We start from the raw sequence: 16,888 nt of genomic DNA, 5'->3' as shown, positions 1-16,888 counted from the left end.
TTAACATATTAGAATCATTATATTTTAAATATGTAGTGAGATGACACCAAACGAAAAATTCCAAAAAAATCTCAATATTTTAATAATTAGTCTTCAATTTTCAGTTGGAAAATATTTCATTTATAAAGAAAAAAAAGTATTAGAATATGCTTGTTCAAAAGAAAAGAAAAAGGTATTAAGAGTATATATATTATCCATGTTTCATGCAACGTAAGATGAAAGAATAAGATTGCGTCAAGCAATGATGAAAAGATGATAAGGATGTATTAAACAGTTATTGTGATCTGAAAATTATCATGAAAAATATAATATATTCTTTCTACCTCAATTTATACTGATGATAGATGGTGATAAACTAAAATAATAATAATAATATAAAATGAGGAAGATAATTAGTTAGTATATTTAAACGTTAAAATAAGTGTTTTAAAAATAAGTAATGTACTGTATGGTCCATCGGACCATCGACGACGTACAACCCACTGGTCCATCGAACAGGGCTTGCACATGAAATAGAATCATCGGTCGATCGGCCCCGTATATAAACCATATGCGAACTTATAAAGGACCATCAGTCGATCGGCCCCACATATAAAGCATATGCGAACCTATAAAGGACCATCGGTCGATCGGTCCCACATATAAACCATATGCGAACCTATAAAGGACCATCGGTCGATCGGTCCCACATATAAACCATATGCGAACCTATAAAGGACCATCAGTCGATCGGCTCCACAAGTAAATCACGTGTTACCTCATAAAGGACCAGCGGTCAATCGATCCCGTAGGTAAATCACGTGTTAACTCATAAAGGACTATCGGTCGATCGGTCACACAGATTAAATGCATGTCACTTAAAGTTGTTAACTCATAGAAGGTAATCATCCTGGCCAAGCGACCATCGGTCGATCGACCAAACAAAAAACCTGAACCAGTCAGCCAGATTAATTAAAATTAAGCAAGTCAATAATCACCATTAAGGGATCATTGGGCCGTGATTAAGGAGCCCTAATTATAAGCCCACACCGGAAACTATAAATAGGGCCTAAAGATAAGTTGGTGAGGATCTTTAATTCGCATTTATTACAACAGTTACACTTATTGACCGATCGTTCCCCACACTGACTTAAGCATCAAAGCCTTTTAGATAGGTACACCGATCGTCTGTTCAATCGATCGAGCTGAGAAGAGGACCGTGCGAAGTGGAATTTTTAGTAGATTGCTTGGAGAGGAGACGCAGAGGAAAAAAGAGTAAAATTGAAGTGATTCTTAATATGTACTTGGTCCAACAAATAACATTTTAAATTTAAAAACCAAATAAGGTTTAATTCTTAAAAAACGAAAAAACTACTTGTTTTATAAATAGATGATTAGATGAATAAAGTTCATATACACATCAAAAACCGGAACTTTACTTATTTATTAGTTTTTTAAATAATAAAAAAATAAACGGGTTTAATATGAATTGTATTCTTCTTCTAACAAATGTAGTTTGTTTGTCGATGAAGTTAGTTCCTATGTTGCCCGAATACGAATAGGGTACAGATACAAAGATACAGCTAAATTGAAAAAACATAAAATACAGAACACAATGTGTATATACATGTTAAGTTTGAAATTATCAACTAACACATCGTCAATTAACACAAAAATAAATCCAATCTATCTATTTAATATCCAATATGCGAAAAGTATCCGATACGTGTCGAACACAGAACACGCCCTTCATGAGAGGTGTCGGAACATCATACCAGTATGAACAACCACAAGACACTAAGGTGAAAGAGAAATTGTAGATAATCATAGTTCCAACATAAAAATATCTGTTACAAGGTTGGTTTCGAAATTTAAGATGAAAGACACAACATACAGGACAAAGTTAAATAAAAACAACAGAAAAGAGGATAATAATAATAATAGTGAGAGAGAAATAATGTTACCAAAGTCATCATCCATTTAAACGACGACTCTTTCCTCTAAAAGCAACTCCATTAGTCTGAGTCTGTTGCTGATGTGAGGAAGCAGAAACATTCCCTTCACTTTGCTCTGCTGTTCTTTCAGTGCCACCAAGACGATGGCTTCTTCCTTTAAACACAATTCCAGCAGAGGGATCAGATTGCACAGGAGAATTTATCTGTGTACCCTCTCCCCAATATGCTACTATTCTGTGACTGATATGGTACATCATTAAGAATCACAACATTGCACCAAACTTTAGACTATCATATGTATAAAAAATATGTTTTTTCTTTTACATTTATAAATGATAAAGAGTATTTTGTTCATTAAAAAAAAAAAGTTAACTTTTGTATCGATCGTGAGTGTTTTGATACGATATTATCAGAGTCAATCACTTCGTCTAAGATATTATTTGTTTTGGAGTCTTAAACTCTTTCGCATATTTATTCCTAAAAGTTGTCTTGAAAAAGAAATATGTATTTAGATAACCATTAACCTGGACTCTTAAGATTATTGGATGTATCAAAATAGGAAGGTGATAAAAGAAAAGGATACACCCAAAGAGGAGTTTTGAGTTTGAAGTTTCCCCCAGCAAGAGGATGAAGCACTGTTAAGAAGTAATATATGTGTCCTGCAACCATACCTAAGATGTCTGGCTTTATAGGATTTCCAAATATTAAATCCAGAGCAAGCAAAGCCCATGGAAGGTAAAATCCCTACATATAAAAGAAAAAAAAAAATTATCAATGGTTAAACTATGCTATTTCTAACACAAACTCCTCGTTAATGTTAGATTTAATTAGTCGGATGATACCCACTTTTGTTCATATGTGTCAGTTTGATATGCGTCTTTAAACATGTGTCAACCGAATCTCAACTTTTGAAAAAATGTCTCAATTAGGTCCCATTCAAATAAAATTTATTAACACCGTTAACTTTATTCATAACTTTTACCATTAAATTTTAATATAAATATCAATATTTAATTTTGTTTGTAAGTCATTTTAAATATCAATGTCATTAATGGCGTTAATATTTTTTTTTCTGAAATGGACCTTGAGATATTTTTTTAAAAGTTGAGACTCAATTAATACATTTTAAAAAGTGGATACCAAACTAACACATCCGAATAAAATTGAGTATCATTCGACTAATTAAACCTTAATGACAATTTTTTTTTTCTGTGATGGTATTATCAAAGATACAACTATGGAATTTGATAGTACCTTCAATGATACGACACCGTAAATGTTGATTCGTGCATTTGGAAACTCGCGGCTCCAAACATAGACGATCATGAAAACTAACGAAACTCCCAAGAATGGAAACCGAAAATATGGCACTGCCGAAATCACCTTAGAGGACCATAAATTTGTCACTTAATAATGTTTTTTAGGATGAAAAACATATCTGAATCTTGTTCGTGATCAACAGAGGTAACATCATGGAGCATGTTTCATTTGTAGAAATGAAAATGAAGAGATGAAAAAGAGTTACATAAACAGTAACAAGTATATACCAGAAGAGAGAATGCACCAAATATGAACATCCAAACATAATCTGCAGTTCTCTTGTCAAAGGGCCCTTTTTCCAATGAAACACCATATTTTGCTCTGCATAGATTCAACATTCAAATAATAACAAAAACTGTATCATTGAAACCATCTTACAATGGCTGAGTGAAATGTAAAAAGTTGGATAATTAGTAGCTTACATCATTATCAGACGCACAGCAAATGGAAGTGAAAACGGGCCAAGAAAGAAGAAATTTGTGATAAGCCTCCAAACCTATAAATGTATAATTATGGCAAAGAAATTTGGTGAAAAGTTCATCCAAATTGACTCTTATTCTTCTTTACTAAATGTTTATAACTTAAAGTTCATTAAGTAGCTAAATATTAAGGATGATCATGAATTGTATTTTCAAAATCCAATCTACATTTCACAAAAAAAATAGAGTGGATCTATAATCTAGATCAATTAGATTTTAGATTTTTCTCAATCCAATTTGAAATGGGCTAAACCTAGATTGAATCCACCTTTTTAATTAAATTAAATCCAGTAAGATTTATTTAACTATTAGGTCTATTAGACATGAATCGGACCAACTTAGCTTGAACTAGACCTAGGTCAAGACAATTTAGATCTGATTCACTCGACTCAGCTGCCTTATGTCAATATCAGACATGATTGACTTGAGTCAACCAAATCCAAATCAACTTGACTTAACTTGGATTCGTGTTGACTCGACTCCACCTGAGCTTGGACCAATTTGACTTGACCCAAGACCCGTGATGACTTGATTTTGCAAAAGTCGACTCATCTCACCTTTCTGTCCAAACTCATTTCCAAATCTAATTAAGTGGATTGAACTTAAGGTAAAAAAAATATGGATTTAAATTTTGGAAAAATCCATTTAAGTAGACTTAAAATAATATAGATTTAGATTATTATGAATCAGATTTCACAAGGGTTTTTTATCCACAATACTTAATAAGGTTTAAGTGTTATGAAAATGAGAAATATATCCAAGGTATAACTATGAAATGATATCAGATTCATGCATAAACATCCGAGTTTAATTTCTATACAACATCACTTTAAAGAATTTTACTCTGTCAGATATTCATAAACCGTTTATTAGGTGTGACTTCTGAAGTAATTACTATAAAAGTTAACAAACATGTTTACATGACAACAAGAGTATAAAAAATATACCCACTAACTAAATTAAATTCAGATACCCTATTGCTGCAAATGAGAATTCAGAACAGTTTTTGGATCATAAAACCTGAAAGCGTTTAAACACTGGTTCATAAAAAAGTGCTATGTTCCATGCATCATAGAGTTGCAGATAATATGCAGAAGTTGTCATCAAACAGGCAACTCCATAGGTCTTGCTCACAGGTGGTAGAGATCGATAGTATCTGAAACAGCAGAGGAAAAATCTTAATCAATTACTGTTCATCATTCTCTCAGAAAAATGCTTAGTACCAATATTATTATCATAAGATAGAACCAAGATAAAGAATTAAGCATGACTAAGATGAAATTGAAGCATGTGAATAATATATAGCACAATACAAAAGCATAGAAGTTGAGTTGACCATGTATATGTCATGTGAAATAAAAGAAAATTCTATGTGTAGATTACATGATCAATTGCCATTTTTAATTCTTCATGCTTGAGTTAGGAGAAAGAAAAATTGAGAGAGAGAGAGAGTACTCTGCTGGTGTAGACATGTTGAAGGAAATTGGTATTAGCAATGCAAGAATTGAAGGTTAAGAAGAGTGAAGGAATTGGAAATTCCACAGAATGGAGTGAGCATTATAAAAGGCATTATTTGGAAACAATGGTTTTGGAAGTATTCACCATTAATGTCTCAACCGATTGACACTCCAAAGTTGTTTTTGCGTAATTGTCTTCGCATTATTGACTTATTGACTATGTCCTCTTCTTTGACTTTTTCCACCCTTCAATTTTCAACATTTGGTTCCAAGCAATTTCCTTTTTCTTTTTCATTTTTTTCACTCTTTTTTTCATAAGATTGTTAATGTAGAGTTAATTTTAATTTCATCTCTTGAACTAATTTTTTCATGAAGTTTGTTGTAAAATGTAATTGATGTGTTCTCTTCTATCATCTATGCCTACTTTAATAAAAAAAGTTGCATAAAAAACATTTTTTTTACAATTCCAACGAAAATGGTTCAGAAAGTATACTATACAAACAATAATATTTTGCAATACTACACATAAAAGTAAGCTTAATTATATTTTCCAACACCAAGTGCCCATATGGGAATATCTGTATTCATTATTTTTCATAAGCTCTCTCAGAGAGGTGCCAAAAATGGACATTTATTTCTCTAAAATAAATAAGAATGCATTGACATTTTCAAACACCTACAGGAACACCGCTTTTTAAATGATATGATACCTATCTCCTCTAGATGGTGTTATTTAACCTAGGTACATGATCCTAACTTATACATTGGATTGACACCACCTCCAATCCAATCCAAAACTTTAAAGTAATTGGTTTATAGGTCTTCATCTTTATACAGTAGCTGATCCTAACTCACATAACGGATTGACTTCACCTCTAATCCAAAACCTTAAAGTAGTAGATTTATAGGTCTTCATCATTATATAGAAACTCTGATCCTAACTCACGTAACGCGGATTGGCACTCCTTCCAACCCAAAACCTAAAGTAATAAGTTTATAAGTTTTCATCTTTATACAGTACCTCATCCTAATTCACATAACAGATCAACATCACCTTCAACCAAAAACCTTAAAGTTGTAGATTTATAGGTCCTCATGTGCTTAATTTTTTCACTTCTATCCGATTTAGGACTTAAACTCACAATAGTTCTTTTATGACATCTCATTGTTGACTTGTGTACAAAGGACGTTTTAATTGTGAGCACTCCAAGACTGGCTTAGTTTCAATCACCATGAGGAGAGCCATAATCACAACCTTAAGGATGATGGTTTAGTCTTGCATTAAATAGATAGACTCAAATAGACTTATAATGTTTTGACAGACTTTACTAATAATCTATGAATTTGCTCTGTATCTCAGAGAATAATGAACTTCAGATTTCCCTTTTCATTTCTTCCCATTTCTCCACCTTATTCAAGTTATTTTCATCACATCAACATATTGTAGCATCATCTAATAGTCTACAATATAAACAAACTAAAAATCAGAAAGTAAGTTATGTGTGTATTCCTTTATTTCCTTATCACTGGTGCAGTTCTTCCCCTCCAAATTACCCCTTTTGGAACGTCATAAATGTTGCTAAGATACAGCTTTCAATTGTACTAATGTAATGTAACCACAACAATGTTAATTTTAGCTGTAACTGAAGAAATAGTATATGCATACATGAAGAGAACAAATCAGCAATGTGAGTGACAAACAAAACACATGAGCATGAAGGAAAAACTGTGCAAACATCAGAAGAGTGAATAATCAGTAAAAGAATTAGAAGGGTTGCTGAAGAAAAAAAAATTTGGACCATTTCTCGATTTGTGCGTGTCATCCTTGCGCAGGGGCCATGCTAATCTTCTCTGTATCGTTCCAATTTTATCGGATGTCCCCGAAGGGACATGCCGATACCGAGGTTGCACGTTTATAAACCACTAGCTTCTACGGTATTCAACCGATGTGGGACTTGTACTCGTTCACTCCAAATTCACAGCCCTGTTTTGGTGAGTGAATAGTGAAAATTTCACTGAGCGGAAGGCGGTGAAGAGGATGCAATTGAGGAGTAATAAAAGGAATATTAAAAGCCGGTGAAAGTAAAAATATTTTTTCAAATTATAATAAAAGTTAGGTTAAAATACATTTCATCTAATTTGTTTTTTCAATAGTCTCAAATTATTTTTAATACATTTTTTTTCTATCTGATCTTAGTTTTATTTAATTTTTTTTATTTAACAATATTTAAATAATTAATGTGAAAGGTGGCTAGAGTCATGGTTGGTTTTTCTTTAATTTTTTTAAAATTTTTAATTTTATTTTTAATTTTGAAAAAAAAAAGTGTAGTGTCAATTGAGTCATGTGTGAGATATTAAAATTAATGTTTTATATTTATTTTGATTCTTACTTCTTTTTCATTTTAGTTTCAATTTTTTTTAAAGTAAAGAAATTTTTTCTGAAAAAGATCAAATTTAACTTTTTTATAAATGTTATAATGGTATTTTTATTAAAATTTAGTATTTGTTAAATATTTTTTGTTTAAGTTACAATTAATTTAAAATTTAAAGATGGGAATTAACAATATTTATCTAAAATTTTAAAATTAAAATCTTTAAAAAATAAATTAAAAATAATTTCAATATCAAACATGAACTCTGACACATCGATGGTTGGAAATTTTTTCAGAAATTAAAAAAAATATAAAAATTAAAAAACTAAAAACAAAACAAAAAATTACAAAATGACACATCAATATCATCGGTTATTATGGTTAATTATTTGAACGATGTTAGTAAAAAACAATCAAATCGAACAAAATTGATTAAAATTGAGATCTTTTTGAATAAAAGAAGGATTAAATAAGTTGTTGGTCTTCTCAAGATTATAATTAGTCCCTTCTCAAAATTATGGTCGGCCTAATTTAGTCCCCCAACTTTATAACTGCGGATTTAATCATTTTAACCAAATTTTATTAAATTTATTAAATGTTTCAAACATGTTTCATGATACTTTCTAGATAACGTTGAAAGTAAAATGTATCAAACTGTGTAAATAATTCAAATGTTATCATAAGATGCGTTTAAAACCTTAGATAAACTTAACAAAATTTGGTTAAATAGATTAAATCTATACAAATTAAAGTTAAGAGACTAAATTGGATCAAAGATATAAAGATGAACTAATCCATAAAAGAATTATTATAACTAAATTAACTCAACTCAAAAACGAAAATAAGATATTTTAACATAAAATTTATCATGTAGAAAAAGTTTATCATTAGAATAACAATTTAATGATAAGATGTCTAGATTTTAATGATAGACCAAACCAAATAGATAAAGATATTATTCCATGATAGAAGTTGAAAGCTTTTTACATTAATTTTAGGGTCAAGAATCAATAATACTGAAAATATGTAGAAATTACTCTATTATGCCACGAGGATGCTAAATGAGATTTATATAAGAGTGGGGAAATTATAAAAAGAAAAATCATTTATTTATAAAGGTTTATTCATTAAAAAAATATATAATATTAAGCGTGAACATGAAATTAACCACAGTTGTCACGGTTCTCATTTCCCCTTACAGTTAATAATGAAAAGATTTAATCACATGGATTTTTATCATTATTTTTTTTTTCATATTTAACAATTATGTTTTTTTAATTCTTGCACACTGGGGTACTGAATTCTTTTCGAAAGTAGTAACAAAATTATATTATTTTGTAATTTTAACTTCTTTTACACAATGAACTACTACATCTTTAATAAATAATTAAAATGTATAAAACAATTTATAAATAACTCTTGATTAATTTTCTTGGTTCGGATTATCCAATTCCTTTCATGTCCCAAATTCCTTAGATCTCTTAAACTGTGAAGTTACATTTCTGAATTTTCTCTATTTATCATAACATTGCAACACAGGCATTTTCCTCTAATTCATCATTGTTCTTTGTGAGTCTTCTGGTTTGTATTTTGAGATCAGATGGGGGAAAGGACAGAATCGCAGTACGTGAAGCTGACGAAGGATCAAGTTCCTTTGGAAGATATCACGCCTGGTGAACTGAATCAGCCAATTGAGGTCCCTCAGGTTTGGATTCATACCGCATTGTCTTTTGTTTTTTGTTTTTTTCTTGAATTCATTGAGGAAATTTTCTGTTTTTCTTTTGTTTTGGATTCTGGGTTGTTGTCAGATTGTAGAATTGGCAACGACATGGTCTTAAATTGCAGTGGCTGTCTTGATTTTGACATGATCCTCAATATTTCGGGAAATTGTGAACAATGTGGGTTGATTTTGTCGCAATTGTGGTTGTGGACACTCTAAAAACCTTTGTGGTTTGACCAAATCGTGGTAGCAAATCCTTATTCAGATATACTAATAGAGATATTCATGAGAAAACCTTGTTAATGTGGGCTGGTGTAGTCGCAATTGTGATCACAGAGACCACAGAAGCCTTGATGTTTTGGCTGAAAATTTGCACTAGCAAACTTTTTTATAAAATCTCCCAATATTCACGAGCAAACCTTGTTGAAGGGTTTTTAGGTGCAATATTAGTGTAGTTTTGCTTATTCATGAATACTAGTCGTGTGAATGAAGAAAGCAGCGGAGTGGTCTGGTGTTGTGTGCGTTTGCATTTTTGGAGATGGAGACGTGGAATGTGAAATTGGGTGGGGAGATCAGGTTGTAGATGCTCGATTGAAAATGTCATATAATCAGTTTACATTCTGTTCACACATAATGTTGTTATGTCATAATGCGTGTTGGGAATGTGAATTGTGAAGTAGATTTGCATATTGTTTGTCCTGAATCTGTGTTTGCGTGTTTTGAATCACTGGTTTGGAACTTTTACCCATTTGAAAATTGAAGCAAGGCTCCAAGTAAAAGCCAAAATTACTGTGTATATCATTATTGGAAATTTTGACCCACTTATATTTTGTCATATATCTAATTGATGTGCGATCTCAACTATAAGGATGGTTGAAATTCTAAAATTTTAGAATTCGAAACAAGGGTTAGTATTCCTCTTGCATCTTATCCTAGGGAGAAAGGATGTGGTAAAAACCATGTGAAATTTGTTGAAACATTACAAGAGAAAACAAAAATGAAAATTTGAAAAGATTTTGCTTGTACTTTGTTTGATGAGTTTTAATACACGTTAGTGAATAGCTATTTGTTTATGGTGTTTAATCCCTTGCAGTTGGCTGTTCACAAGTGCCTGGAATGTGGGCAGCCATTACCTGAAAGCTATACACCTCCTGCTGATGAAGCTTGGATGACTGGGATCTTTGGATGTGCTGAAGATAGGGAAAATTGTAAGTTAATGCATGACCAAGCTGTCAAATTTTGCTGGAGTCAGGGTGTTATCTATAATCTATTTCAAACTAGTCAAATTTTCTCTAGTGAAACTAAAACTAACCTAGTGTCATATGATTCCTTTGGCCATTAATCCATCCTTACTATCGAAATTTCTTCATATTTAATAATATGTTAAGTTTTGAGAGTGAACATACTGAGCACTTGAATATGAAGGAGTTACTTAAATGGCTATATTATTAGAAGCATTGATAGTTGCAATGAGTAAGGAGAAAGTTGTGGTTGTTATGCTATTTAGCGTTCATTGCAGGCTTGACAGGGCTGTTTTGTCCTTGTGTATTATTTGGGCGCAATGTAGAAAGCTTGCATGAAGAAACTCCTTGGACTGGACCATGCGTTTGTCATGCTATTTTCATCGAGGGTGGCATTGCTCTGGCAAGCGCAACTGCAATGTTCAGTGGTTACATTGATCCAGGGACATCATTTCTCATTCTTGAAGGCTTGTTTTTTACCTGGTGGATGTGTGGCATTTACACTGGTCAGGTTCGGCAAAACTTACAGAAGAAGTATCACTTGAAGGTATGTGTTGAATAATGTATTTTCCAATCGAACAAGTAAGCATAAAAGATGGAGTGGTATGTATTAAATGTTCATCTGCTGAGAAAATATTGCAGATTTGCAATGTAGAATTCATTAGATGCTGGAAACAATTTCCATTCTGTAGCAGATTTGTTCAATTCCCAAGCCTTGCCTAAGTGAACAAAAAATATGATGCTATAAGACCTTTCTACATGCATATTTTGAACAACATTGGTTGATAGAGAAACACAGATGTGCTTGATGGTGTGTAATTTAACAATGAAAACCTTATGGACACAATTTTAGTGTCAAATGTCAGCAATCTTCAACCAGCCACGCAGTTTGAAAAACCATGTTTTTGTGGAATGATAAAATTCTATATATACAGCGCATTTGTGATACTTGTGTTAGTGTTACATAGTAACATGTAGTTTATGTTTGGAAAAGATTATTCCAGGCAAATAATCAATTTTTCCCTAACAATCGCTGGTGAAGTTGGCAAACAATGCATTTGTCTCTCTTCAAACTAAGTTAAACCGAACAAACAACTAACATTCTAATAATTTTGTCTTCTTTTGGTTCTATGTTTTCCCCAGAGCATAAACATTGTTTTGGTTTTAAGATTTTCTCAGAAGTTAGTTGTTTTGATGTCTGCAGAACTCACCTTGTGATCCATGTTGTGTACACTGCTGCATGCACTGGTGTGCCTTGTGTCAAGAGCATAGGGAGATGCAGGGAAGGCTCTCTGACAATGCTTTCTCAGGGACAACCATTGTAAGTGCTCCTCCTCCCATTCAAGAGATGAAGTCTAGTGATAACAAGGACAATCCTGAAACCTCTTCTTCTTCTGACAAGAACCATGAGCATACTGGTTTGGAACTGCAAGTTTTATAGGGTGTTGCTGTTACCCTTGTTAATATCCAAAAACAATGACATGTAGTTTGAAATTTTGCTTGCTAGAGAATAACTTTCTTGCACCTTTGCTTTGAGTTGAGTTCTCTGTGTTACATTGGCCTTGTGGGTCACACATAAACCACACCTCTGCTCTCTAGTGCCAACTTCAATTGAGTTCACACATTATTTAAGTCAAACTACTCTTGACTTCTTCTTTTGTTGGCCATGTAAGTTTCTTGAAAGATGATGCTCTATTCACAGATTCAGTGACTTTTGCTCACTTTTCCTAGGGAAAGCTTGAAAACTTAACATAAAATGAAGGCAAATTATTTATTATAAGGTTTTGTTTTAGATTAAAATCTATCAAACTAGAATATATCAATATATATATATATATATATATATATATATATATATATATATAACCTAATTCAAGGTTAACAATACTTCAACTCAAAAAATCAGTGTCTTAGTCTTGGATGTGTCTCTTTGTTTATAAATAATGTGATTACAAATCATATGACTTCTAAATAAAAAAATAATATTTCAGTTACTAAATAGAAAAATATACCAATATATATATCCAAAGATATACATAGTGAAAGTTTTGTTTTTAAATTAAAATCTATCAAACTAGAATATACAAATATATATATATATATATATATATATATATATATATATATATATATATTATATGCCAACATTTTTTACAACATCAAACTTTTAAACCTTTTAGATTATATAACAACAGTTTCACATTCTAACAAAGGCATGAAAGCCTCAAAATATCTTAACAATAGTCCAAATATACACCAAACTAAATATCAAAATCTTAATGTGTTCACAATTTAAAAGTCTAAATAAACACAACCAAATACTAAAGTGTCGGTCTAAAAACAAACACAAAACATGCTTAAGACCAAAAACACCAAACAAATATAATCAAAATTCAAACATCTTCAATAACAACTTTTGACTTGGTCATGACATTTCTCATCTTCTTTCCCTACAAGTCATGGCAACATTATGACATTTTCTCATCTTCTTGCCCTACAAGTTATGGCAACATTATAAGTAAAAGGTAAGGTAGTTAAATGTTAAATTGTTTATTGCAGCACCAGAAAAACAATATAATATTTACCTTACACGATTAAATCCTAATGTTTGGTCTTGTTTGGGAGTTAGTCCTCTCAAATTCAATCACAACATTGCAGGGTAGTTCGCAAGCTTGCATAATTAGACTACAAAGTTCGAGTAAGATTAATTAAATAATTTGAAACCAAATTTCTTAATCTAGAATATAGTTAAAAATTGGTTGATTCAATTTTTTTTTCTTGAATTGCATGTTTAAAAAATAGTTTGAATTGATTATGCGGGTTACAATACGAACACATTGGTTGTTTTTATATTATGCTAATGGGAGAAAAAAGAAAAAAAAAAATTATTATTAATGTAAGAGGCATAATAGACAATTATGCATAAACTTAAATGAGACCCTTAAAGACAAATATGCATATTTTAACTCGAGTGAGATGATATCCCTAATCCATAAAAAAATTAATATAATATAATTATGTTTACACTATATTTTAAAAAATTCAATTGTTTTATGTAATAAAATATACTTTTAAAAAGTTGCAAGTATAATTTTAAAGACCATTGTTTTACAAATTAAAATATTTAGTCCCAATTATAATTTTGATCATTGCATTTTATAAAATTACATTTTCGGTCTATTTATTTTTCTATAATTTTAATGTCCTAGTTTCTAAGTATTTTTAATTTCGTTAAAAACATCCACGGTTATCACATAAAAAGTTCAAAAAGAAAGGCAAATATGGGGATTTTTTTTTGTTTTACTGTAATGGAATAGTTTCCTTAAATTATCAAATATTAACTTAACTTGTTTCACCTATGGATGATTGAAGAAAGACATTGATAAATAGATTGAAAATTAAAATTGTTTCCTCTACCTTCAATCTATTTTCAATATGTTTATTTATTAGTTTCCTTATGACATTTTATAATGAATTAAAAAAAAGGTATTCATTTAATTTTCAAGTTGTCATACTAAACATACTTAAGTTGTCATTGAGAAGAAGTGAATATTTTTCAAAACTAAAAATAAAGCAAAGTTTACTAGAAATTAAAAACAATCATTACAGTTTATCAACATGACTTCTAAGTATTAGCATTGGTTTTCATAAAAAAAAAATACAGTATATATTAAGTTTTGTAATAAAAAGTAAATACATAAAATGAAAAATAAAAATAAAAGTACAAGGAAAAGAAATATATATTGGTCCTTAAAAGTAAATACATAAAATGAAAAATAAAAATAAAAGTACAAGGAAAAGAAAATATATATTGGTCCTTGAATATGTGTAGTGAAACCTCATTAAGCAATGCCATGGAAATAATTTGTGGTATTGGACTCCGTCACTGTTTGAATAAGCTGCACTCCAATGCTTTTCTCAGTCTCCTGTGGTATGTGAAATCAATCAAATTATTATTTATTTTCTTTAATTCAAAAGATTAGACATGAGAACTGATAAGAAAAAGACAAGTTTTTTATATTGAATATTGTCTTTATTTATATTTGTAATCTCTCATAATTAAATCAAATTTAATTTTTTTAAATTAGTTTATAACGTGAGGTTCGCGATTACAACTTATATATTTGACGAGTATGAAATAAATATTAATAGATGATCTAATAACAATTTAATAACAATAATATAATAGATTTAACAAATAATAATTTTTATTAAAATAAATTTAAAAAAGTAAAATTAATCTAATTTGATCTTATAAAACTAATTTGTAAGATTCACCCACTAATGTGATTCTAATATAATGAAGAAAAAAAAAGTGATTAGTAGTGTGCATGGCTTACCAATGAAGTAGAAATAATTGGAAGAAGGGTGAGAAGTTCTTTTCTAAGTACTCTTCTTCCTCTTTTAGGGTTGTGGTTAGTTCTGTAATTTGATAAAGAATCCTTTCAACCTGCTGAAATAAATTATACAAGTTGTATAATTAATTTTCCAATATTTTTTTAATTATCTATTTGGTTTATTTTATTTCTTGAATAAAAAGTAAGGCAATAATATGAAACAAATATGTACCTTTGTCTGGTATTTTGTGATTAATGGTTTCATATTCTCTATTACTACAATGGCTGAATTCAGTGCATCAGAGATAGATTCTGTGTCCACCTGTCAAGAAAATCAAATAGAAGAAAAATTTAAACTTCAATATTACGACCAAAATTGTTCTAAATTTTAGAAAACAAAAACATGATTAAACATGATTATTATTATTAGTGTGTGATATATGATAAAGAACATTACCTTAAGGTAGGTTAATGGGATTAAGTTGGAGAATGCTAACAATTTTCTTGTCAATTTGGCAACAGATTCTTGATTTCTTCTCTCTAATTGTGCCCATTCACTGAGAAGATAGAGTTGTCCATTCAGAATTTTATAAAGCTTCATCACATTTTTCACCTTTCGCAATTCAACTCTTTTTTCTGTTCTTATCTTTCTCAGTTTCACAATTCCAACACATACAGCAAACAATTGTATCTGAAATAATGCACAAGAATAGAATATATCATCGGAAATAAATAAATTAATTAAACACAAGGTTGTTAATATATATTATCATTTTTTTTTCTATCAGCCAAACTTATGTTAATAAATTGGGTTAAATATGTTTTTGTCAGTGCATCAGGGAAAACTGTTCAAATTTTTTGATCAATTTTATTAAGTTTATCTAATGTTTCAAACGCATTTTATTTTATGATAGTATTTAAGTTGGTTACATCGTTGACATATTTTCGTTTTAATGTTAACTCAAATATTATCATGAAATGCTAAATAAACTTAACAAAATTTGATTAAAAGGATTAAATACATACATTTCTAGAATTGAAGGACTAAATTAGGTCAGTTTTGAAAAAAAAAACTAATTCTAATTTTCACTTAAAGTTAAGGGAGCAAAACATATTTAACTCTGATAAATTTGTTGATAAAATGTATATATTATTTCTATATCTATATATACATAACCACAGAAACAACATACCTCGGCCATATTCTTGACATTAGCCATGGCAACGTTAGATCTAGCATTGATAAACCTCCATTGCAAAAGTCTGTTATGCAAAACCCTAAACTGATGGTACTCTTCCTCTTGCATCGGTGACACTTTCTTTTGCTTGAAGTACTTCAAAACTTTATTAACACTACCGCCAACACTATTACTACTACTTCTAAGAGGCGCTTTCGTCATCGGTTGTGGCCATATCGGAGATCCGAATGACCATCTTCCTGGCGAAAGCGCCCATGCAGAAGGAGACGAAGTCCTCTTTGAAGCTCCAACACTGTTGACAAAGGTGTCATCTTTATTTTTCTTGTCTTGAAGCCTAGTACTTGTTTGCTTGTTGGGAATGGATGTTGTTAACGTTAGGTTGATGATGTTGTTCCCTTCATTGTTGTTGGGTGTTCTCGTTCTTGATGTTGACTTTGAACGTTGGATAGTAGTGATGGTGGTGAATCTTTCACTAGAGCTGAACCTACGTGAACTTCTCTCCGGAGTAGTCATAGCTGTGGTGGCAGAGCCATTGCCGCTTCGACTTCGGACCAGCCGTGGTGATGGTGGCACCACCGTGTGGTGGTGGTTGCAGCAAGAAGAAGTGTGGAACGGTTTCTCCATTGAAGAATTAGTGTGTATGGTTTTCGTACTCTTTTTGAGGAATATTATTCTCTATATATATATATATGATAGAATAAAGAGGTTCATTAGAAGTTGCAAGCACGTTAATTAGTACGAAGAACGTTGAATACGTACATGTCTCCACGCCATGCAAAAATGTTTGCACGTATATTATGGAAGTTCAAATGTCTTAGTTTATATACTC

General features: G+C 30.8%; 3 protein-coding genes and 1 non-coding gene across 5 annotated transcripts; 1 reads left to right on the top strand and 3 right to left on the bottom strand.

Moving 5' to 3' along the window:
• Positions 1–1,563: 1,563 nt before the first annotated feature.
• Positions 1,564–5,328, bottom strand: LOC114180063 (derlin-1.1-like). 2 transcript variants are annotated; one of them, XM_028066500.2, is made up of 7 exons: positions 5,189–5,328; positions 4,754–4,889; positions 3,677–3,750; positions 3,482–3,575; positions 3,189–3,317; positions 2,518–2,678; positions 1,564–2,174 (listed from the first exon to the last, which is right to left on the bottom strand). In XM_028066500.2, exons 1-7 carry the CDS (start codon positions 5,203–5,205, stop codon positions 1,952–1,954), a joined length of 834 nt encoding a protein of 277 aa, XP_027922301.1. In that variant the 5' UTR covers positions 5,206–5,328; the 3' UTR covers positions 1,564–1,951. The 2 variants fall into 2 exon arrangements, with proteins under 2 accessions (XP_027922301.1, XP_027922302.1); XM_028066501.2 differs by having other exon boundaries at positions 5,117–5,255.
• Positions 5,329–6,977: 1,649 nt separating this feature from the next.
• On the bottom strand, positions 6,978–7,080 carry LOC114165512 (U6 spliceosomal RNA). Its single transcript, XR_003599724.1, has one exon. It is a non-coding gene; the product is annotated as a U6 spliceosomal RNA (small nuclear RNA).
• A 1,908-nt stretch (positions 7,081–8,988) lies between these two features.
• LOC114178215 (cell number regulator 6-like) lies at positions 8,989–12,253 on the top strand. The gene is made up of 4 exons (XM_028064000.2): positions 8,989–9,267; positions 10,376–10,490; positions 10,802–11,070; positions 11,728–12,253. Exons 1-4 carry the CDS (start codon positions 9,163–9,165, stop codon positions 11,962–11,964), a joined length of 726 nt encoding a protein of 241 aa, XP_027919801.1. The 5' UTR covers positions 8,989–9,162; the 3' UTR covers positions 11,965–12,253.
• Positions 12,254–14,172: 1,919 nt separating this feature from the next.
• On the bottom strand, positions 14,173–16,703 carry QWRF7 (QWRF motif protein (DUF566)). Its single transcript, XM_028048978.2, is given in 6 exon segments — positions 14,173–14,449; positions 14,864–14,902; positions 14,905–14,976; positions 15,093–15,182; positions 15,318–15,551; positions 16,054–16,703. Coding segments are annotated over 6 exon segments (1,149 nt in total). The 5' UTR covers positions 16,684–16,703; the 3' UTR covers positions 14,173–14,365.
• Positions 16,704–16,888: the final 185 nt, after the last annotated feature.

Source organism: Vigna unguiculata, chromosome 1, assembly GCF_037176805.1.
Source record: "Vigna unguiculata cultivar grain cowpea cultivar isolate G323 ecotype 2 chromosome 1, ASM3717680v1, whole genome shotgun sequence".
NCBI lineage: Eukaryota > Viridiplantae > Streptophyta > Magnoliopsida > Fabales > Fabaceae > Vigna > Vigna unguiculata.
This window is presented reverse-complemented; position numbering and strand designations above follow the sequence as displayed.

Excerpts from the sequence above, each read along its gene's own strand:
- LOC114180063 (XM_028066500.2), bottom strand. Across the intron at positions 3,751-4,753 it reads CAGTGTTTAAACGCTTTCAG|GTTTGGAGGCTTATCACAAA; the intron begins GTTTTATGATCC and ends ATACATTTATAG. Across the intron at positions 2,175-2,517 it reads CTCAAAACTCCTCTTTGGGT|TCACAGAATAGTAGCATATT; the intron begins GTATCCTTTTCT and ends GTACCATATCAG.
- LOC114178215 (XM_028064000.2), top strand. The coding sequence starts at position 9,163 with ATGGGGGAAAGGACAGAATCGCAGTACGTGAAGCTGACGAAGGATCAA. Across the intron at positions 9,268-10,375 it reads AGCCAATTGAGGTCCCTCAG|TTGGCTGTTCACAAGTGCCT; the intron begins GTTTGGATTCAT and ends AATCCCTTGCAG. Across the intron at positions 11,071-11,727 it reads AGAAGAAGTATCACTTGAAG|AACTCACCTTGTGATCCATG; the intron begins GTATGTGTTGAA and ends TGATGTCTGCAG.